General features: G+C 49.7%; 2 protein-coding genes across 2 annotated transcripts; both read left to right on the forward strand.

The window, feature by feature from the left end:
- Positions 1-13193: 13193 nt before the first annotated feature.
- Positions 13194-16961, forward strand: LOC125529134 (pectin acetylesterase 8). The gene is made up of 13 exons (XM_048693545.2): positions 13194-13532; positions 13642-13796; positions 13873-13955; positions 14048-14177; positions 14331-14410; positions 14510-14596; positions 14687-14811; positions 14980-15040; positions 15729-15782; positions 15865-15942; positions 16049-16148; positions 16230-16375; positions 16506-16961. Exons 2-13 carry the CDS (start codon positions 13673-13675, stop codon positions 16620-16622), a joined length of 1185 nt encoding a protein of 394 aa, XP_048549502.1. The 5' UTR covers positions 13194-13532; positions 13642-13672; the 3' UTR covers positions 16623-16961.
- A 1264-nt stretch (positions 16962-18225) lies between these two features.
- On the forward strand, positions 18226-19975 carry LOC125529133 (myricetin 3-O-rhamnoside 1,2-glucosyltransferase UGT709G2). The gene has a single exon (XM_048693543.2). The coding sequence runs from the start codon at positions 18347-18349 to the stop codon at positions 19784-19786; it is 1440 nt and encodes a 479-aa protein (XP_048549500.2). The 5' UTR covers positions 18226-18346; the 3' UTR covers positions 19787-19975.
- Positions 19976-23096: the final 3121 nt, after the last annotated feature.

Raw genomic sequence — 23096 nt, forward strand, 5'->3', positions numbered from 1 at the left:
AGGTTCCGACTGACTTATGATCAGTTCCTTGTTTTGCAGATCTACACGGAGATGTATTCGATGCCTAATGGTGAACAAGCCCTGGAGCAAGACCAAGAGGGCGGGGACAGCGCCGAGGAGAGCGGCGAGTGGGAGTCCCCAGCTGATGGTGAAGATGACGAGAGTGACGAGTCTGGCGATGAGGAGGTGGCAGGCTCACCGCCGCGCTCTGAACGTCGATCCAAGCAGCGGCACGACCCCGTGACCAGACGCAGCAAAGCCGCGGCGTCGAGTGCTCCATCCCACAAGCGCACTCGGTCTCCGACTCCAGAGTTGACTGAGACGGTCCCCAAGCACTTCAAAGCTAATCCTTCGAAGGCTCGGAAGACCTTGCCCAGGATCAAGATGGACGTCCCTGTTGCCTCTGGGTAAATGTTCTTCTCATATTTTCTCGTTCCGATCGGTTTTCTTGTTCTGACCGAGCGGATGATGGACCTGTATAGCCCGACCTCGGCTGCGACTGATATGGATGTTGACAAGACCCCTGCCGACGAGGAAGCTGATGATGTTGTTACCTCCAAAGCCAGTAAGTTTGCCCGACTCGAAGTTTGTTTGGTCGACTGGAATATTGGTCAGTTGCCTTTATGTCTCTCTCTGTTTATTGCAGCTCCACGAGACATTGTTGTGCTCCCAGACAATGAAGAGGAAGTACTGCTGAGAGGAAGGAGGAGGAAGGACAAGGAGCCGGGCAGGAAGGCGACCGAAGCCCAAGTTTTTCGGTCGACTGGGACGCCTGCGGCGACGGTCGAGCGGTCGGCAGACCCGGCTCGAACCAACGTCACCTTCGCTGTTCCTCTGTCGACTGATTGTCCCTCGGGATCAGCTGCTCAGGCTCCTGTTGCGACGACGTCATTCCATGCTTCAGATCCGGCGGCTGCTTCGACTGCTCTACCTCCGTCACTTTTTGCTGCATATCAGACTCCAGACGATCCACCGGCTGCTGCCAGAGAAGCTCTTCTTCAACTGAACCTTGTGATGGGGCAGCTGAAGGTGGTGCATGAGGCCAGTCAGGTGGCCTTCAACGCTGGAGTTGCCATGCAAACCAATGTCCAGGTTAGTTGATTTTTCGATCGACCGTTTTTTTTTGTCTGACCACCCACTGGAGTGTGGCTGTTCGGAAATAGTATATCTCTTTGTGTCAGTTCGAACTGATTCTTTGTACTAGTGGGGGCACGATGAGTGCACCCACTGGGTGTAGTCCCCGAGACCGTAGTTGACTGCGGGCAGTTGACTGTGGTCTGATAATTTGGATATGTCTTCTTTTTTTTGAAGGGCAGTCGACCGTCGACTGTGATCTGGAAATCAGTGGGGGCACGCTAAGTGCACCCACTGGGTGTAGTCCCCGAGACTGCCGTTGAATGTTTGATTCGGTGGTAGTCTTAGAATAATTATCTCTTTTTATCTTTGTCGACTGATATGGCTGTGACTGCAGAAATCTTGTGATCATGGGGCTCAACTTTCTGACATGAACAAACAACAAATCAGCCTCAACCTTGATCTGGAACTGGCCAAGAAGAACCTCAAGACCGCTCGTGATGAAGTAGTTGCCACGGGAGGTAACCAATCGACCGCTCCATATCCCAACACTGGCACTTTTCCTTTCCATCTTTGAACCGAGTGGCTTCACTCGAGAAGATGTATGTAGTGAAAACCGCCAACTCCAAGCTCGCCTGAAGAATGTTATTTCTTTAGAGAAAATGAAGGAAGCTCTGGAGAAGAAGGATCTGGATCTTGCCGCAGCACAAAAGGAGGCGCGCAAGAAGACAGCGCTTGCTAACAAGAAGCTTGCTTCAGTCGGCAAGTTAGAAGAAGAAAACTCCAAGCTGAAGACTGCTGTATCTGACGCCAATCAGGAGGTCGAGCGACCAAAGAAGAACAAAGAGAAGTTGACCGACGAACTTGGAAGCCTCAAGGCCAAGAATGGCGAGCTAGAGTCTTATCTGGGCCAACTTGCTGCGAAGCTAGTCTTGAAACTTGAAGGTATTGACTAATCTGTCTTATTTCTGTCGACTGACAAGTCTAATGGTGTCGTCGACTCATAATTCTCTCGATCATGCAGAACTTTGCCAAGACTTTGAAGCGGAAACCGGGCGGGTCGAGACGGGTCTCGATCCCATCAACTATCCAGTCAAAGATGATGTTGCAATGAATGTGCTGCGGTTGGAGTCTCGCATGGACAGCGCGGTTGCTTATCTGGCACGCTTGAAAGCTGCAATGACTCGGGTTGATGCTGGTCTTTGGCCTCAGGCGGAGCTGTCTCAAGATCTCGAGTCTTTGATGGCTTGACTGAATCAAATCCCTGAACGCGTGCGAGAATGGAAGAAGTCATCTGCTCGCTGTGGTGCTGACGTCGCTCTGTCTCTGGTTCGAGTGCACTGTAAGGATGTCAAAGAAGACAAGCTGGTGGAGCTCAAGGTTGCTAACACGAGGAAGCATACGTTTCAGTCTTTCATGGACACCTTCCTTGACGCCGCCACTCGCATTGCAGACATCATTGACCTCGATAGTTTCTGCGACCCAGCCAGTCCTTCTCCTGATGCGTGACCGAAAAACATTATGCTCCACTTTTATTTGCCTCGGAATGCCGAGTGATTGTGCAACCGTTAAACTTCTTCGGGCTTGATGCTAGAATACTTTTGATCTGCCGTCTGGGACCTTGGGGTTTATCCGAACTGGGTTTATTTCTGAATATGTTGGTGTTTGCTTTCGACTGGAATTTGTTTTTTGCTCAGAATACTCTTTGTGCTTGGAATGCAGCTCTGAGGTGGGAAAACTTAGGCGAGTACTTGGACTGCAGCTAAGCCTCCGAGTGAGGAGGATCGCTCACCACTCGGTAGGATTTTTAAAACTTAGGCGAGTACTTGGACTGCAGCTAAGCCTCCGAGTGGGAGAATCGCTCACCACTCGGTAGGATTTTTAAAACTTAGGCGAGTACTTGGACTACAGCTAAGCCCTCGAGTGGGAGGATCGCTCACCACTCTGTAGGATATTTAAAACTTAGGCGAGTACTTGGACTGCAGCTAAGCCTCCGAGTGGGAGGATCGCTCACCACTCGGTAGGATTTTTAAAACTTAGGCGAGTACTTGGACTGCAGCTAAGCCTCCGAGTGGGAGGATCGCCCACCACTCGGTAGGATTTTTAAAACTTAGGCGAGTACTTGGACTGCAGCTAAGCCCCGAGTGGGAGGATCGCTCACCACTTGGTAGGATTTTTAAAACTTAGGCGAGTACTTGGACTGCAGCTAAGCCTCCGAGTGGGAGGATGGCTCACCACTCGGTAGGATTTTTAAAACTTAGGCGAGTACTTAGACTGCAGCTAAGCCCCCGAGTGGGAGGATCGCTCACCACTCGGTATGATTTTTAAAACTTAGGCGAGTACTTGGACTGCAGCTAAGCCCCCGAGTGGGAGGTTGGCTCACCACTCGGTAGGATTTTTAAAATAACTTAGGCGAGTACTTGGACTGCAGCTAAGCCCCTGAGTGGGAGGCTGGCTCACCACTCGGTAGGATTTTTTAAAAACTTAGGCAAGTACTTGGACTGCAGCTAAGCCCCCAAGTGGGAGGCTGGCTCACCACACGGTAGGATTTTTAAAACTTAGGCGAGTACTTGGACTGCAACTAAGCCCCCGAGTGGGAGGCCGGCTCACCACTTGGTAGGATTTTTTAAAACTTAGGCGAGTACTTGGACTGCAGCTAAGCCCCCGAGTGGGAGGATCGCTCACCACTCGGTAGGATATTTTAAAACTTAGGCGAAACGGATTCGCAGCTAAGCCCCCGAGTGGGAGGCTGGCTCACCACTCGGTGGGCTTTTTTTAAAACTTAGGCGAAATGGATTCGCTGCTAAGCCACCCACTGGGGGATTTCTCACGTAAACAAAAGCAACAACAATCACTGGGAAAATTGTAACACTTTTGTCTTTTGATAAACAAACTACAGAGGTATCTCTTATTACATCTCATCCGAGTGAGTACTTAAGTATAAAAGGGGCGGAGCAGCTCCGCATTCCAGGATCGTGGCTCATCAATCTGGAGATCGACATTGTAAAGATGGTATGCTCCATTGTGGAGAACTCTAGTGACGATGAAAGGACCTTCCCAAGTAGGAGCGAGCTTGTGTGGTTTCTGTTGATCCACTCGGAGGACCAAGTCTCCTTCTTGGAAGGCTCGACTCTTCACATTTCTGGCATGGAATCGACGCAAGTCATGTTGATAGATGGTCGATCGGATCATGGCCATCTCTCTTTCCTCTTCTAGGAGGTTGACTGAGTCCTTCCAGGCTTGTTCTGCTTCATTTTCAGAGTAGAGCTCGACTCGGGGTGCATTGTGAAGCAAGTCACTCGGCAAAACTGCTTCAACTCCATAGACCAGAAAGAATGGGGTTCGTCCAGTCGACCGATTCGGGGTGGTCCTCAATCCCCAAAGAACTGACGGAAGTTCGTCGACCCATGCGCCTGCTGCATGCTTGAGATCACGCATCAGTCGAGGTTTTAGTCCTTTGAGAATTAGACCATAAGCTCTTTCTGCTTGTCCATTCGACTGGGGGTGAGCGACTGACGCGTAGTCGACTCGTGTGCCTTGACAGGCGCAAAAAGCTCTGAACTTGTCAGAATCAAAGTTTGACCCATTGTCAGTGATGATGCTATGCGGAACTCCATATCTGAATATCAACTCTCTGATAAAGCTGATAGCGATGCAGGCATCAAGATTCTTGATAGGTTTAGCTTCAATCCATTTAGTGAATTTGTCGACTGCCACCAGCACATGGGTGAAGCCACTCCTGCCAGTTCTCAGTGGTCCAACCATATCCAATCCCCAAACAGCGAAGGGCCAGACGAGTGGAATGGTCTTCAAGGCTGAGGCAGGTTTGTGCGACATATTGGAATAGAACTGACATCCTTCACATTTGTCGACTATCTCCTTCGCCATCTCATTTGCTTTCGGCCAGTAAAATCCCGCTCGGTATGCTTTAGCCACGATGGTCCGAGAGGACGCATGATGGCCACAGGTCCCCGAGTGGATATCATCAAGAATTATTTGACCTTCTTCTGGCGTTATACATTTTTTACCAACTCCAGTCGCGCTTTCCCTGTGCAACTGTCCCTTTATCACAGTGAAGGCCTTAGATCGACGGACGATCTGTCGAGCCTCTTCTTCATTCTCTGGGAGTTCTTTTCTTAGGATGTACGTGATGTACGGCGTTGTCCAGTCGGGAGTGATGACCAAAACTTCCATGATCAGGTCGACCACTGCTGGAACCTCAACTTCAGTCGGATCTATGGCACTTTTTGGTTGCGGGACTTCTTCGGTGAAAGGATCCCCTTGAACTGATGGTGTGTGGATGTGTTCCAGAAACACATTGCTGGGAATGGCTTCTCTCTTGGAACCTATTTTTGCTAAATCATCAGCTGCTTGATTTTTCAGTCGGGGTATATGATGCAGCTCTAACCCCTCGAATTTCTTCTCCAACTTTCTCACTGCATTGCAATAACCAGTCATGGCTGGACTTCTGAAGTCCCACTCCTTCATCACTTGATTCACCACCAAATCTGAGTCGCCATAGACCATGAGGCGGCGTGAAATGGCCATGCGCAACCCATACAAAAGTGCTTCATATTCTGCTTCGTTATTGGAGGAATCAAAGTGGATTTGGAGAACATATCTGAGCTTATCTCCTCGGGGGGAAACCAATACTACCCCAGCACCGGAACCATTGAGCATCTTAGAACCGTCGAAGAACATGGTCCAGTGCTGCGAGTGAACTTAAGTCGGCAGTTGCTGTTCAATCCACTCGGCGACGAAATCTGCAATTGCTTGGGACTTGATAGCTTTCTTTGCCTCAAACTTGATATCTAGGGGAAGGAGTTCAATCGCCCATTTTGCCAATCAACCAGTTGCATCTCTGTTGTGCAGAATCTCTGACAATGGAGCGTCGCTGACGACTGTAATGGAATGGTCAGAGAAGTAATGTGCAACATTCTTCGTGGTCATATAAATCCCATATACAAGCTTCTGATAATGAGGATATCTTTGCTTTGATGGGCTCAAAACTTCAGAAACATAATATACCGGGCACTAAACTTTAAAGGTTTTTCCTTCTTCTGCCCACTCAACCGTAAGTACTGAACTGACGACTTGTCCCATGGCTGCAATGTAAAGCAGCAAAGGCTCTTTGCTGATTGGGGCAGCAAGCACCGGCTGGGTGGAGAGCAGGGCTTTTAGCTCTGCAAACGCTACATCAGCTTTGGGAGTCCACTCGAACTTGTCTGACTTCTTCATTAGTCGGTAAAGAGGCAATGCCTTTTCACCAAGACGAGAAATGAATTGACTTAAATCGGCCAAGCATCCAGTAAGCTTCTGGACATCGTGCACGCGCACAGGGCGCTTCATTCGGAGTATAGTACCAACTTTTTCTGGGTTGGTGTCGATTCCTCGTTCGGAAACGAGAAAACCGAGTAACTTTCCGCCAAGAACTCCGAATGTGCGCTTTGATGGGTTAAGCTTGATATCATACCTCCTGAGGTTGGCAAATGTCTCAGCAAGGTCAGTCAGCAGGTCGGAACCTTTCCGTGACTTGAACACAATATCATCCATGTATGCTTCCACATTCCAACTGATTTGAGTGAGCAAACACTTCTGAATCATCCTCATGAACGTGGCTCCGGAATTTTTGAGGCCGAATGGCATGGTAACATAACAGAAGCACCCGAATGGAGTGATGAAAGCTGTTTTGATCTCGTCGGGACCATACAGACGGATCTGATGGTAACCGGAATAGGCGTCTAAAAAAGACAGGCGCTCGCATCCCGCAGTCGAGTCGACTATCTGGTCGATGCGGGGGAGAGGAAAATGATCTTTCGGGCAGGCCCGATTGATATGTTTGAAGTCAATGCACATGCGAAGTGACTTGTCCTTCTTGGGGACCATGACAACATTGGCGAGCCACTCGGAGTGGTAAATCTCTCGGATAAACTCTGCTGCTAAGAGCCGAGCCACCTCCTCGCGATGGCCTTTCTCTTCTGGACGGTGGACCGTCGAAGATGTTCTTTGACCGGTTTCACTTTTGAGTCGACTCGTAGACGGTGCTCAGCCAGCCCTCTGGGAACACCCGGCATGTCAAAAGGCTTCCATGCGAAGATGTCCCAGTTCTCACGGAGGAACTGGATGAGCGCTTCTTCATATTTGGAGTCGAGTGTCGTAGAGATATGAGTCGGAGCAGCACTGGGGTCGGTCGGGTGAATATGAATCGGCTTCGTCTCACCGGATGACTGAAACGCTGATTCCGTAGCGGGCTTCTTGGCTCGCAACAAATCACTCGGGTCTGCAGTTTTCTGGTATTCCTGCAGCTCTACCACTGCCATCTGAGCATCAGCGATCTTTGAGCCTTTCTGAAAGCACTCTTCCGCTTTCTTCCGATTACCGGTAATAGTGATCACACCTCTGGGACCAAGCATCTTCAGTTTGAGGTACACGTAACATGGTCGAGCCATGAATCATGCATAAGCTGGCCTGCCTAGAATAGCGTGATAAGTGCTCTAGAAGTCCACAACTTCAAACGTCAACTTTTCTTTGCGGTAATTTTTGGAATCACCGAAAACCACATCAAGAGCAAGTTGGCCGAGTGACTCAACCTTCTTTCCAGGAATGACTCCATGGAAGCTCATGTTGCTAGTACTGAGTCTGGACATCGGAATGCCCATCCCTTTCAACGTCTCTGCATACAGTATATTCAGGCCACTGCCTCCATCCATCAAAACCTTGGTCAGTCGAGTGCCTTCAATAATTGGGTCGACCACCAAAGCTTGCCTCCCCGGGGTGGCTATGTGCGCCGGATGATCGGACTGGTCGAATGTGATGGCAGTCTGAGACCATTTCAAATAACTGGGTGTCGCCGGGGCGACCATATTCACTTCTCGGTTGATAACTTTCAATCGACTTTTGCTTTCAACATCAGCAAAAATCACCAGGGTAGAATTGACCTGGGGATACCCATCATCACTATCTTCCTTGTCCTCAACTTTGTCCGACTCCTTTTCCTTATCTTTGGGCTATTTCCCTTGGAATTGCTGGATCAAGAGCCGGCACTGTCGAGTGGTATGCTTCGGATAAATGAGTTTACCCTCTTCATCTTTATTTGTGTGAATGTGACATGGCAGATCCAACACAGCATTTCCGTCTTGGTCTTTCACCTTCTTGGGGTTCCAAGGCCCTTTGGGCTTCCCCTTGAACTTTCCTTGAGTCACGGCCAAGGCTTCTCCAGGAGCAGCTGGCTCGGCTTTCCGCTTCTGCTTCTGACTGGAGTTCCCTCCTCCGGTTTCGTGGGCAACTGACTTGTGCTTGCCACTCCGGAGCCGATCCTCTTCTTCACCATTGGCATACTTGGTGGCAATCTACATCATTCGACTCAGAGACATGTCTCCGGTTCGATCGAATTTCAGGTTCAGTTCTCTGTACTTAACGCCTTCCTTGAAGGCACAGACTGCTTGGTGATCAGATATGTTCTCTACTGTGTGATGCAATGTAATCCATCTCTGGATGTAGGCCCTCAAAGTTTCATTCGGCTTATGCACGCAAGATTGCAGCTCTCTCAACCCTGCTGGTCGCTTGCAAGTTCCTTCAAATGTTCTGACAAACACTCGGGCAAGATCTTCCCAAGTGTAAATGCTGCTGGGCGCTAACTGATTCAGCCATGCTCTGGTCGAGCCTTCCAACATAAGAGGCAGGTGTTTCATTGCCACTTCATCGTTACCGCCGCCAATCTGAACAGCCACTCGGTAATCCTCAAGCCAAGTATCAGGCTTGGACTCACCAGTGAACTTACTGACTCCAGTCGCCAACCTGAAGTTGGGAGGAATCACCGCGGCTCTGATGGCTCTACTGAAGCACTCCGGTCCTGAGACGTGTACTCTGCTGCTGGTGGGTACATCTCTGTCTCGACCTTCTTGGTGGGCTCTGTTCCTGTCGACCAAACTCTGAACGAGAACGGATCTCGCATCAAAGCCTGGCTCCCTGGGGTCGACTGGAATCCTTCGCCCAACACTGTGAGGGCGTCTGTCATCCTGCTGTCGAGGCACGTACGATCCACTCCTCGGGGGAGGGGTGGGTACTCGACGTCGATCATCCCGACCGAGTCGGTGATCATACTGCTCACGGTTCCTGTTCTGATCGCGCCGGTCTCCACGTCCCTCATGCCTCGGGGGCGATCTTGGGCTATGGGCCGACTGGACTGGATCTACAGCGACGGATCTGCTGTGGATCCTATTTCGCGACTGTGACACAGCTGAATTCTGATCTCCTGCCGCCCGAGCAATGCACTGATCTGCAACAAGCCTCTGCCAGCCTTTGACTGAGAAGGCTGAGTTCGATATACCTGAGTCGATGGCGGAAAGAGCTGACGTCGACTAGATGTTGGAATCCGTTGTCGCGCACGCTCGTCGAGTGCTCGCTGGAGGTTCTCCAATCGAGTGCGCTCAGCCAAGTTGGCCAAGCGCGTGTCCTCTAAGACACGGGCCTCGGGGGTTTCTCCAACGATAGGAGTGTGCAGCGCATCCATGTTCCGGCGGCGAAATTCTTCTCTCTGCAGCGAAGTAAGGGGCTCGGCGAGATACTCTTCATGAGTATGCGATGGACCGCCTCCGCCGCCGCCCCCGTCGGTGCGGGGAAAGTCGGGAGGACTGCGTGGTTCATCGACCATCAGAACCTCTGCCGCCAGATCACTGTTGTCGCACTCGGATGCAGTCTCTGCGGAGCCAGTCGACAGGTCGAACAGGCCGTAGAGAGATTCGTCGGGTTCGATCGCCGCGACTTGGGGGGTGGCTGACTAGCGAGCCACCACGTGTCTCACCCACCGCTGAAGTCTCGACCGACCGGAGCGTTTGCGCCGGTGGGAAACAGGGAGGGAGGACGACACAGGGGCCGACCGATACTGGGTCGACAGCTGCCGCAAGAGGATGCCGCGGACGCACGCGCGAAAGGGCGTTGCCCCGCGGACAGGGAGCGCGTCGACGTCGAGAGGAGCCTCCTGAAGCCAAGCAGAGTCGTCGGCGATGAACGTGAGCACGCCGAGACGGATCTCGCGGCCCTCCACCAAAACTCCGCCCGAAACCATGATGAAGGGGATCGGAAAAATCGCAACTTCTCCAACAAGTCGCTAGGACACCTGCCCCACGGTGGGCGCCAACTGTCGTGGTTCTAAGTCTGACAGTAGAATATGGGGGTAGGAATGGAGAGGCAAGATCTTAGCTATGGAGAAGTTGTACACACAAGGTTTACGAGTTCAGGCCCTTCTCGGAGGAAGTAACAGCCCTACGTCTCGGAGCCCGGAGGCGGTCGACTGGATTATACGTGTGTGAGTTACAGGGGGTGCGAACCCTTGTCCCAGAAGAGGGGGTGGCTTATATAGAGTACGCCAGGACCCCAGCTCCCCTCCGTTACGCAGGGTTCAATATACATTAAGAGGAGGCGTTACAGGTAAGGCCTGTATTAAGGTGCTACAAATGAGCATTAAGTATGCGAATGAATGCTTGACCGTTGCTGCGCAGAGTGGCTTTAGGTCTTCTGATATGTCGAGTGGTTTGGTGGTCGAGTGACCTGAGTAAGAGAGGTCTCCGAGTGATTGATAGGTCAAGTGGACTTCGCTTCGACACTTTTGTTGGTCCTCTACTTCTGACTCTTGAACTCCTTAGTTCTTAGGACAAGACTTTAGGTGGGGCGTATAGGTCAGGCCTATTACCCTACCCTAGGTCTGTGTCTACATCAATTAGTCCGCAAAAGCATTGTTATCAATCACCAAAATTCGTAAGGGAGAAATATGCCCTAACAACTATAGAACAATTTTATGTTACACATACGATACGCTTAATTCAAAGTACTTCTATTGATCCCTCCAACAAATACATCGGGTTGCAATGCCCTTGCCTCAACCCATGACCTTACCAAACTACTCACACATGAAGATCAGATCACATGAAGAACACATAAAAAACAAACTAGATTGCTGAGAACTATGGTGGTGATGAAGGTTGTGGCTATGGAGATGGGAAATGGCGGCGGCTAAGGTTGATGGAGATGGCTATGATGATGATGATGACGAAGACTAGCGGCGGCGGCTCAGAACCAAATACACATGTCGAGGTAAAAGAACAACGTGTGTGTAGCCCATGACACTTGGCAGCAGCTGAGCGCATCACCCGGCACACCCACGTGCATCCTCTACAACCGGCCCGTAGGGGTATCCACCAACTAATTGGTCACCTAAACCTGGAGACCTCCTATATGACGCTGGTGGCGCTGGCGCCAGCTACCTAACTGGCGCTCACACAGACAGTTGCACGGGCCGCCCAACAAAACACGAGAAGGGTGAGCCAGTGTAAAAAAAGAAAAATAAGCACGTTCTCGCTGACTCCTTCACCAATTGACCATTGACAAGTGGACCAGTTTCAATCACGGGTAACGCAATCGAGCTACCTGCACCTGTCTGGTCCAATCATTTAGCGGCTCTTTCTAAGAGATGGTTTTGAGGAATCCTTCATCGGTGGTTGTGAATGGCTGACTTTTTCAATCCTTTCGACCTTGGTTCCGTAGGAGCAAGTCAGAAAGGTTGAGAAATAGAACCATCTGATTTGTTTAGTTAACCACTGATCAGCGACTTAGTTGACCGGTGACTTGAAATAGTTCATAAATTTGAAGAAAGTTCACGAAAAATATTTTTTTTATGAATTTGAAAAAGTTCACAAAAGTTGAGATAAGTTCATAAACTTGAAAAAAGTTCGCGGAAATGAAAAAAGTTCACAAATTTGAAAAAGTTTATGAAGTTGTTCTTTTTGCAAATTTGAATAATGTTTCAAAAGTTTGATTTTTTATTGTGATTTTCAAAAAAATCATAAAACTAAAAAAAACATGAATATTTCATAAAAAAATAAAAAGAAAAAAGAATGAAAATGTAAAAAAAACAACAAATCGTCACAAAAAAGCAGCTTGGCGGGCCTAGACTACCGAACGAGCGGGTGTGTGCGCCCGTAAGATTTGGGATAAACTAGACGATTAACTTGGTTCAAGCACTCTCAGGAGCAAAAACAAGAAGAGCGGCGTCACAGGAAAGACGTCTGCAACTGCTTGATGGATGGTAATTAGTCTTTTGGGTGGTCTATATGGCATGACTTGTCTCCATGGAATTATTGGTGTTTGTGGTCTTGGGCCGAGATACTCTCATTAGGGGTTCTGCGATGTAACAGTGTGTGGATTTGATGACCGTTGCGTCTTAGGTATGATTGTAGGGTTGGCCGTGTGATGCTAGGGTTACATATTCCGTGAGTAGTCCGCATGTGGTTGATTGTATGGATTTTTGTTCCGTTTTTTCATTAATTAACCGGGCATTTTTTGGGTTTAATTAATCTTTGCCTCCGTTTTGACAAATAATCAAAGTCAAGAACTATCTGGCCCACAACCATACGTAGTTCGATCCTGTCCGCAAGCTTAGAAAAATGAAACCACGAAAACCAACAGACATTCTGTGAGATAATCCAGCAGATTCGCAAGGTAAACTACCTTATCATGCCGTGCCGAATACACGCCCGGAAGCCACTGTCGTCGTCTTGAAATGCACGTGACATCGTTTTTCGCTAAAAGATGCACGTGACATGAGGTACAGCGCTGGTAGCAGAGCCACAGCCCATTCATCACAGCATCGGTGGTGCTGCCGTAGGTGCATCGAAACGCCGCCACAGTACGCTTGGTCTCATAAGCACGCCTTTTTTTTGTCTAAAAAAAAGGGAAGAGATGAACCCTGATTCTTCTTCTTGAGAAACAGCTCTGGTTGAACCGTTCTACTCCATTAGTATATGCAAACCACAGATTCCAGAAAAACAAGAATTTCCTTGCTACTTTCTCCGGCTTTGCCTTGCCTTTCCATTTTCTTTTCTGAAGAGATCTCTTTTCTGAATGTTTCATCCGTTCCCATTTTCATGGCAGAAAGAAAAGAAAATGGGCTGACGTTCATGGCACTGCCCGGCGTCACCGAGGACTTTTGCGAGGCGGAGCACGGGTGGTACCGCTGGCCGTCCCGCAGTGCACCGCAGCTTTTTAATCCCCGTCATTCATTTGAGCTCACCCCCCAACAGCATCCACGCCCGGCCGCCATATGTATGACAGACAGACAGATAGATAGACGGCAGAGGCGTTGATTACTGAGTTACTGACGCACAAGGACGTACGCGAGCGAGCCAAAAGAAAAAGGGAAAGACGCGTCCGGTCCGGCGTCCCATCCCGGCCCACTGCCACTGCCGGCGTGGAAAAACAGGCGTGAGCCGGCACGCACAGGCACAGCCGCACAGGCACAGCAGCTCGCATAGCATTGGGAAGCTCGAAGCATCGGCGACGTCGCTCTGTTCGGCCTCGGCCCTCTCTCCCTGCTGCAGCTGCACAAGAGGGAGGGAGCTAGAGAACCAACCCGGCTGCGAGATTAGCACGAGACGGCGGCTTGCCGGCTTCCATTCCACCAGGTTCGCTCCGGCCTCCCTCCTCCATGGCTAGCTGCCTGTTGCTGTTAGCCGGTTATATATGTGTGTGCTTCCCTGACCCTTGCATTTCCGCCATTTCTTCCTTCTCTAGCTCGTTCGCTGTCGCGGGCTCAGCCACGGGAATGGGGGACGGAAGCAAGCTGCGGCTCTGGTGCTCGGCGTTCGCCTGCGCGCTGGCGGTCCTCGAGGCGGACGGCTATTTCGTGGACATTACCTACGTCGACAGCGCCGTGGCCAAAGGGGCAGGTCAGTCACACCATTGTTGCTTCTCCTTCCCGGCCTCTCGCCAATCTAGCCTGACGTATGATTCTGTGGATCGTAGTATGTCTGGACGGGAGTCCCCCTGCGTACCATCTCGCCCGTGGCTCCGGCTCCGGGTCGAACAGCTGGTTGGTTCATTTTGAGGTCAGTTATCAAACCCGCTCGGAGCACGTACAGAATTTGGTGCCAAGGAATATGCTTAGCTCAACTCTGAATGCAAATTTTGGCGGCGGCAGGGAGGAGGATGGTGCAACAATGTGACGACCTGCCTGCAGCGGTCGCACACCCGGTTAGGCTCCTCCAAGGAGATGGCCAAGCAGGTTGCCTTCTCCGGGATCTTGAGCAACACCCCGGATTACAACCCAGGTATACTTCAGTCTCACCACCTGGCCATCACATAATTTGTTGTGCTCTGCTTCTCTTTGTCAGGTTTGTAATAGTGGCAGTTCCAAGCTTGAGACTGCCTAAATTTAAATTCTTGTTCTTAATGTGTGTGCGCTGCAATTTGACAAAGAATAGACTTCTACAACTGGAACAAGGTCCGGGTCCGGTACTGCGACGGCTCGTCTTTCACTGGCGACAAGGAAGAAGTTGATCCGGTGAGCCCATACTCCAAGCTTCCATGATTTCCTCCTACTGAAGGCATTACTGCCGGTCTGAACTGAGGTTTTTGTCTTCTAATTTTGCAATCTTGACAGAGAACAAATCTACACTACAGAGGTGCGAGGGTATGGCAAGCAGTTATGGAAGATCTGCTCGCTAAAGGAATGAACAAAGCTGAAAATGTATGCATTCTTATCAGCACAATATGCCTAGCATGTGACTAGCAAAATTGTAGCAGACTCTAATTTCCTCCTTTTTCAAGGATGTGGCAGGCTCTAATTTCGGGATGTTCTGCTGGTGGATTAACTTCGATACTGCACTGTGACAGATTTCATCGGCTTCTGCCGGCGGCGGCCAATGTTAAGTGCCTTTCTGATGCTGGCTTCTTCATCAATGTGTAAGGCAGTACTAATACTGAATCCAGTTGGGAGAAAAGGAAAATCATGCTATCTGCTTTTGCCACTTTGGAGATATACTAGGCATTGCAATATATAGAAGAAAGTACGTCGCATTTCTGAATAATTATTTCCTTGTCTAACACTTCCCATCTTAATTTGCTCTACAGGAAGGACATTGCTGGAGTAAACCATGCTGCGGCCTTTTTCAGTGATGTAGTTAAGACTCATGTATGCACATTTCATTTTGTTGCTCTTTCTACCTGATTATGTGTACATAACTATTAACTATGAAATGACAACCGATCAACGACCGATGCCTAAAACAAGACACTTTATATAGTTTATTTCAGGACCGAAAATTGCTTTTCGAGGCTGGGCTCCATGGAGGACTCCTTTTGCAAAATTCAAAATTCATCAGATTCATTTTTTTTATTTCAAAAAAATCTGAAAAAAATGCAGATATACATGGGGGCATAATGTATATGTGTGTAGATTTTCAGAACTAAATACGTTGAAATGAGGGCTGTGCAAAAAAAAATCTGGGGCTTTTTAACACATGATACTATTCATCCTCAAAGTCCAGAAAATTGTCTTTTTTATACAGGTCGCATTTCAAGATATTTCATCCTCAATTTTTGCACAGATATACATTTCATCCTTGTATACTGCATATTTTTGTTCAGATTTTTTTTGAAACAAGGAAGTTTGAATTTTGAATTTAAAAAAAATAAAGGGCTCCAAGGAGCTCGGTCACCAAAAGGCCCTACTCGACAATATAAGCTTCGAGTTCAAACTGTGGCATAAAGTGGCATCAGTAACAATATCTCATGTTGCGAAATAAAATAAAATGCTTTGCACCTATACTTATTATGCTGTTTTGTCTTGTACCTGATTGTGTTGTGTACAAATACCGTAGGGCTCGGCCAAGAATTTACCATCTTCGTGCACTTCCAAGTTGCCTGCGGGCATGGTAAGATGCACTTGCAATAGCCACAATGCACATCTAGGGATCAGGTTGCACTCCCTTACAAAAACATTTTGCTTGGATGCAGTGCCTTTTTCCTCAGAATGAGGTGAAACAGATTCAGACACCCCTGTTCATCCTGAATGCAGCATACGATTCATGGCAGGTTATCATCAGATATAAACCATTTCTACCTGCAGTATGCTTGACAGTTGACACCACCATCCATCAAGGCACCAATCTTGATTCTGTTTCCACGTGCCCGCATGCAGGTACGGAACATTTTGGTGCCTGGAGGTTCTGATCCTCGCTGGCGAAGCTGCAAGCACGACATAAACCAGTGCTCGGCGAAGCAACTTAAGATTTTACAGGGTAAGTGCTACTGCATTTTACTGACGGGTCAGCCATGAACCTGTGTGTATGTATATTCAGTACTGTGTATGTCCACCTCAGGATTCAGGGACCATTTCCTGGAAGCAATCGAGGCCCAAGGGGACTCACCCACCAGAGGGCTGTTCATAAACTCGTGCTTCGCGCACTGCCAGTCCGAGATACAGGAGATCTGGTTCGCGCCCGGCTCGCCGGTGCTCGGAGGCAAAGTGAACACCCTCGCCGTCTTCTCTTGCACCGCTGAATTTCGTTTGCATACAAGTTTTCCCGGGGCTCAGCCGGCGACGGCCTGGTGTTTGTTTATCTGACGAGAGCTCCTTTTTTCTGTGTCTGTCACAGAGAATAGCAAGCGCGGTTGGGGACTGGTTCTACGGCCGCAGTGGGTTTCAGAAGACGGACTGCCCTTACCCCTGTGACTCCACCTGCCATGTCTTCAAGAACGCCTCCCACACGTAGCAACTGCAGCAGCCTCGCTTCGTACTACTGTTACCATTGATCACGTTATTGTTGCTATTGCATTTGATTGGTGCGCCGCCATTGGTGCTCCGTGCCCGCAACAGGGCACGGCCTGGTAACCGGCCATTGATTTTGTTTACAGGAATAGTCTTGCTAAATGTCGACTGAGACTTGGTTATGTCCAAGTCTCGGTGGATCTATATTCGTAAGATCTTGCATGAAGATTCATGCAATTTTTCTTTTAGTTTTTTCTTTTTTCTTTCTTATACGTTTCACTTGAAGTCTCAGTCGTCGACTGAGCTAGCCACATCCAGGAAATAACAAGTGAAGATGCCGGCTTCTAAACTATTTTTTTTATGGTAATATGTGTCTCATTTATATCATAAAGATCATAGTACAAGCCATCTAGACACCGGCCACGCAAAACTGAAAAGACAACAAAATGCTAGCTTTTGCACAAATGAACACCAACAATGAAAGAAAATTATAAGCAAAACCGAAGAAACCCTTTAACTTCACACCAACGTGTGTCGCCTGCCTTCGGCATCACCAGAGGAAAAATTGACGGGTCACCTCCTCAGCTGAGCTTGACGCAGCTCCATCGCTGATATGCAGTTTTACGAACCTCCAAAATGACTCACCAATAGTGAAGCCATTGCCGTTGAACGAATCAGACCGGGGCAACACCCCAGACACGCCATCCTCTAGATCTGGCTCCCCTGCATGACTAAGTCGCAAGAGGAGGAAACCATACCTGCCAGCCACGAACCACAAACCCAATACATGATTCACCATCTTCCAGATGCCACTGTTGCATACCACAATTTGTATCCGCTTCTGGATTACCTCCTAAGCTCCGCACCGGCGCTGGAGCAAACGCTGTCACACGGCGAAGTCCAAGGACACAAGTCCACTATGAGGATGTCGTCGCCGCCACACCATCCTTACTTGAACAAACTAGTTTCCAAATCCATCTCAAACCATAGGACCGATCGCCTCATCGCAGAAAGATATGAAGCTTCTTTATTCAGCGTCACCATTGCCACCGCCAAAACCAAAACGATGGACGACCCAAAAATCTAAGCTACTAGGACCTAAAACCTAAAGCTACACGATCCGGATGCTAGATGCTTAGAAAAATAAATCCGATTTTTCTGAATCATCAATACATGTGCCTATTTCTAGAGAAGAAATGCCTAATTAAACGTTCACCTCGTACAAACAAGTACCGGTGTTTAAAAAAGCCTGATTTATTTCTCCAAATATCTTTTGTAAGCACCCTGCAACTTGCATTGTACGATGTCTTAGAATCTTGCGGGGCAGCTTATCTTTGTTTCATTCTCGCCGTCCACTAGAATCTGGCCACACGCTCGCGTTAGCTAGCTCGTCACATGTGACGTTAAAAGAAAAAGCTAGCTCGTCACATGTCAATCGATTTATTTACCGGTCCATCCCGTTTGCTCGGTGATGACGGCATCAGCTGCGTAATTCTTTAAGGTAATTATTAGTAGCTGAAGCTTGCAAGCGCTAGCCGCCGCCACCGACACGTAATTGCTGACGTGTGCTGCTGCGCCTGCACACTTCTCTCTCTATAGATGCACCATGCTTACACTGAAAGCGGGAACAAGAGAAACCCAGCTGCGTCACTGCATGCGCGCGCGCGGGATAGAAGACCTAGCAGCGTAGGTGAGCGCGCGCGGGTGCAGGCGAGGCGAGGCGACGGCATGGCGGCGCACGTGCTGGTGTTCCCGTGCCCGGCGCAGGGCCACATCAACTGCATGCTCCACTTCGCCGCGGGGCTCCTCGACGCCGGCCTCCACGTCACCTTCCTCCACACCGACCACAACCGGCGGCGGCTAGGCCTTGCCGCCTCGGTCGTCGAGGCCGATTCACCGCGGCTCCGGTTCCTGTCCGTCACCGACGGCCTCCCGGACGACCATCCCCGCACGGCGGGCGACCTCGTCGCGCTCGTGGAGTCCATGATGACGACGACGAGGGTCGCCTACCGTGCCCTGCTCGCGTCCCTGCGCGCGGGCGCGCCCCGCGACGATGGCTTCCCTCCCGTGACCTGCGTCGTCGCCGACGGGATGCTCCCGTTCGCGATCAACGTCGCCGAGGAGCTCGGCGTCCCGGCGCTCGCCTTCCGCACGGCCAGCGCGTGCAGCTTCCTCGCTTACCTCTCCGTGCCCAAGCTCGTGGAGCTCGGCGAGGTCCCTGTCCCGGCAGGCGCCGACCTCGACGCGCCCGTCCGTGGCGTTCCGGGAATGGAGGGCTTCCTGCGGCGGCGCGATCTTCCAAGTTTTTGCCGCGGGGACGACGGGACCGGAGGCCTCCACCCCATTCTTAAGATAATCGCCGAGTTCAGCGCTCACAGCTGCAACGCGCGGGCGCTCATACTCAACACGACCGCGTCGCTGGAGCGGTCGGCGCTCGCGCACATCGCGCCGCACATGCGCGACGTCTTCGCCATAGGCCCTCTCCACGCCATGTTCCAGCAGCCGGCCGCCGGCGGCGCCTTGTGGCGGGAGGACGACGGCTGCACGGCGTGGCTCGACAGCCAGGCGGACGGAACCGTCGTGTACGTGAGCTTGGGCAGCCTCGCCATCATTTCTGTCGAGGAGTTCACCGAGTTCCTGTCCGGACTCGTCAGCGCCGGCCACCCCTTCCTTTGGGTGCTCAGGCCGGACATGGTCGGGGCGAGCCAGAACGCCGTCCTCCAGGACGCCATCAAGGCGGCCGGGAGAGGCAAGGCCCGCGTCGTGGAGTGGGCGCCTCAGCGGGACGTGCTGCGCCACCGGGCAGTGGGCTGCTTCCTGACGCACGCCGGGTGGAACTCCACGCTGGAGAGCGTCGCCGAGGGCGTGCCGACGGTGTGCTGGCCCTTCTTCGTGGACCAGCAGACCAACAGCCGGTTCATGGCCGCCGTGTGGGGCACCGGCCTGGACATGAAGGACGTGTGCGAGAGGGCCGTCGTGGAGCGGATGGTGAGGGAGGCCATGGAGTCCGTCGAGCTAAGGAGGTCGGCTCAAGCGCTGGCGCAGCAGGTGAGACAAGACATCGCCCATGGGGGCTCGTCGGCGGAGGAGTTCAAGCGGCTCGTCGGCTTCATCAATGAGCTCAGCATCAGCACGCGGGGCTCCACACCAAGCCGGGACAAAGAATAAAGGCCGGCCGGCCGGCCACCGGCATTGGCACCTTGTTACTAGCATCATATCGGTGTTGCTGTGTGAGTCTTGCCAAAAGGCAGTACGAACATGACGATGTCTATTTGGAATGACATTTGTTGCTGCTAAATCCTTGTGGTACCACATTGCGGTGTGACAATTCGTAGGATGTTCAAGTGTCACATCTCACTACCTTGGTTTACCAGTCCGTTTTGTCTGAATTTCGTCCATTTGAATAGAAAAATGAAACGGCGTCTAGCTATTTTCATGAATGCGCTGACGGTGCGTCCAACGCGTGGACGCATCTGGTCCATCACGGCTGGCTAGTGCCCGCATTTTTTTAGTCGCATTTCTTTATTTTATCAACGATTTTTTGATACATTGGTTTTTGGTTCTATCTAGGTCTCAGTCGATTTAGACTTCGCAAAGTCTAAGTCGCTAACGTCATCTCTAAACTAGTCGCACGTTAATTTCCGTTCGCTTGGCTGGAGTTCGCATTCCTTGTTGGCCTGCCTTGACCTGTGTTGCCTCACCATGTGGGTTGTTGTTGGGTTGTATTGTGTTTTCCTGTTTTTCTATTTGTGCTTCTTACTGGATCGCTAGAACATTGTCCCATTAGGTGTATTGCTATACAGCACGATGTAGTTCGTATTTCTTTTACGCTAGCGTTGCTAATGCTCTGTTCCTTCTTTTCTTTTCATCTTGTTACTTTTTCCTTTATTTATCATTTTTAAAAATATTATTTTGATTTTTAAATGATAAAGAAATCTTTAATATAACAAAGAAAATAAATAGAAAAACAAACAAAATGAAAAGAAGAAGACAATTTAGTTGCCTGTGATCGACAGATAAGCAACTATATGCGTCCGACTAATGTGCACATGTGTATCATTTTTGTTCTCTTTTTTTGCGTGTTGTCTAGCTTTCCATTCTATGTCCTAGGTTTTCTGATTTAACTTTTCCTGTTGTTTGTCCAATGTTTTTATTTTATTTCATTTTTAATTACATGTTCACAAAAAAAAGGAAGCACATTTTTGCATTCGTCGTTATACTTCAGAAAAAGTGTTTGAACATTTCAAAAATGTCCAACGTGTATTGATAAAATAGTTGTGTAATTATAAAAATATTCAAAAAGATTTAAAAATATTCACCATATATTTTAAAATATAAAAATGTATTTTAAAAATATTCAATGTGTATTTGAAAAGATAATGAAGGTGTAGGGAGCCGCTAGTTGTTGGTACTTGTATTCCTTGTTATGGGTCATGTTACACCATGTAGTTACAGTTGAGATATGGCGTGCAATAGTTTTTTCATAAAAAATTGGCAGAACGCCACTAAGTTGCAGCCGTGTTGAAAAAATGCAGTTCCAGCCAGGATCCATACTTGAAGTTGCATTCCTAGTGTCTGACATGCAATTGGCCCGCCCCCTCTCCCGCTGCCCCCTCCGACAAAACAAAGGTCCAGTTGCAACCAATGTTGGGGGACATGCAGTTGCGGTCCTGTGCGACCCTTGCAGTTGCGGGGCTGTTGTCGGGCTTGCAATTGGCCCGCCCCCTCGTTAGAACAAAAAAGTCCAGTTGCGGTTGGGTTACAAGACATGTAGTTGCGCTCGGGTGCGACACTTGCAGTTGCATGCCTAGTGTCAGACATGCAACTGGCCCGCCCCCTCTCCCACCGCCTCTCCGACAAAACAAAGGTCCAGTTGCAACCATATTGGGGACATGCAGTTGTGGCCGGGTGCGGCGGTTCTAGTTGCGGGGCTGTTATCGGGCTTGCAACTGGCCCGCCCCCTCCGACAGAATAAAAGTCCAGTTGTGGTCGGGTTACAAGACATGCAGTTGCGGTCGGGTGCGACACTTGCAGTTGCATCCCTAGTGTCGGACATGCAACTGGCCCGCCCCTCTCCCGCCGCCACCTTTGACAAAACAAAGATCCAGTTGCAACCATGTTGGGGGACATGCAGTTGCGGTCGGGTGTGGCCCTTGCAGTTGCGGGGATGTTATCGGGCTTGCAACTGGCCCGCCCCCGCTACCAGCGCCCCCTTCGACAGAACAAAAAAGTTCAGTGGCGGTAGGGCTAGAAGACATGCAGTTGCGGTCGGGTGCGACACTTGTAGTTGCATGCCTAGTGTCGGACATGCAACTGGCCCACCCCCTCTCCCGCCACCCCCTCCGACAAAATAAAGGCTGAGTCGCAACCATGTTGGGGACATTGCAGTTGCGGTCGGGTGCGGCGCTTGCAGTTGCGGGGCTGTTGTCGGGCTTGCAACTGGCCCGCCCCTCTAGTGGCGCCCCCTCCAACAGAACAAAAAAGTCCAGTTGTGGTCAGGTTACAAGACAAGCAGTCACGGTCGGGGTGCGACACTTGCTGTTGCATTCCTAGTGTCGGACATGCAACTGACCCACCCCCTTCGACAAAATAAAGGTCCAGTTGCAACCATGTTGGGGAACATGCAATTGCGGTCAAGCGTGACACTTGCAGTTGCATGCCTAGTCTCAGATAGGCAATTGCCCCCTCTCCCATCGCTCTTCTAAAACAAATGTTAGTTGTAGTCATTTGAGTAGACATGCAATTGCACTCGAAGACGAAACTTGCAGTTGCATGCCTAGTGTTAGACATGCAACTACCTGTCTCTCTAGTCGTCCCCCGATAAAAAAAAGTTAGTTGCAATCGAGGGTGACACTTGCAGTTGCATGCCTAGTATCAGACAGACAACTTGACCATCTCTTACCGGCCACCACAGAAGAACATCAGGTGACCCTTCCTCAGATTGTTGTCTGCAACAAAGCTTCTCCACCATCTTCCATATGTTGCACTTTGGTGAGGACCCTCACTTTGCACTGTACGATCATGAATTGGCCTCAAAATGTGAGATTCTCTCCTGTTACCGTTGTTGGAACGACCACTTTCGTTACATTTTACAACCTATTTTGTTGAATATACACAAAAAAGTAAAAAATGTATCATGACAAATAACTTAAAAATAAGATAAAAAGAAAAAAATAAAATTAAAAATAGATTTGCTGAGTTATCGCTGCGTTTTTAAACTCCCATACATAGATGCCAAAACCGTTACACTTACTCTTATGGTTGCAACGGTTCAAGCATACTTCATACGCCATCTCTTGAGCCCATAAAATAAAAAATAGGGATATTGGCAGACATGCAACTACCCCATCCCAGATGAGACATTACATAGTTGCATGCCTAGTGGTAGACATGCAATTGCGTACCAACTACCCCCTCCCCTGATGAAACGCCATATAGTTACAGTCGGGTTGAAACACCACTGAGGAGTTGCAGTTGC

Source organism: Triticum urartu, chromosome 6A (assembly GCF_056163025.1).
Source record: "Triticum urartu cultivar PI428250 chromosome 6A, HENAU_Tu73, whole genome shotgun sequence".
Taxonomy (NCBI): domain Eukaryota; kingdom Viridiplantae; phylum Streptophyta; class Magnoliopsida; order Poales; family Poaceae; genus Triticum; species Triticum urartu.

Excerpts from the sequence above, each read along its gene's own strand:
- LOC125529134 (XM_048693545.2), top strand. The coding sequence starts at position 13,673 with ATGGGGGACGGAAGCAAGCTGCGGCTCTGGTGCTCGGCGTTCGCCTGC. Across the intron at positions 15,943-16,048 it reads CAGCATACGATTCATGGCAG|GTACGGAACATTTTGGTGCC; the intron begins GTTATCATCAGA and ends GCCCGCATGCAG. Across the intron at positions 16,376-16,505 it reads CGCCGGTGCTCGGAGGCAAA|AGAATAGCAAGCGCGGTTGG; the intron begins GTGAACACCCTC and ends TGTCTGTCACAG.
- LOC125529133 (XM_048693543.2), top strand. The coding sequence starts at position 18,347 with ATGGCGGCGCACGTGCTGGTGTTCCCGTGCCCGGCGCAGGGCCACATC.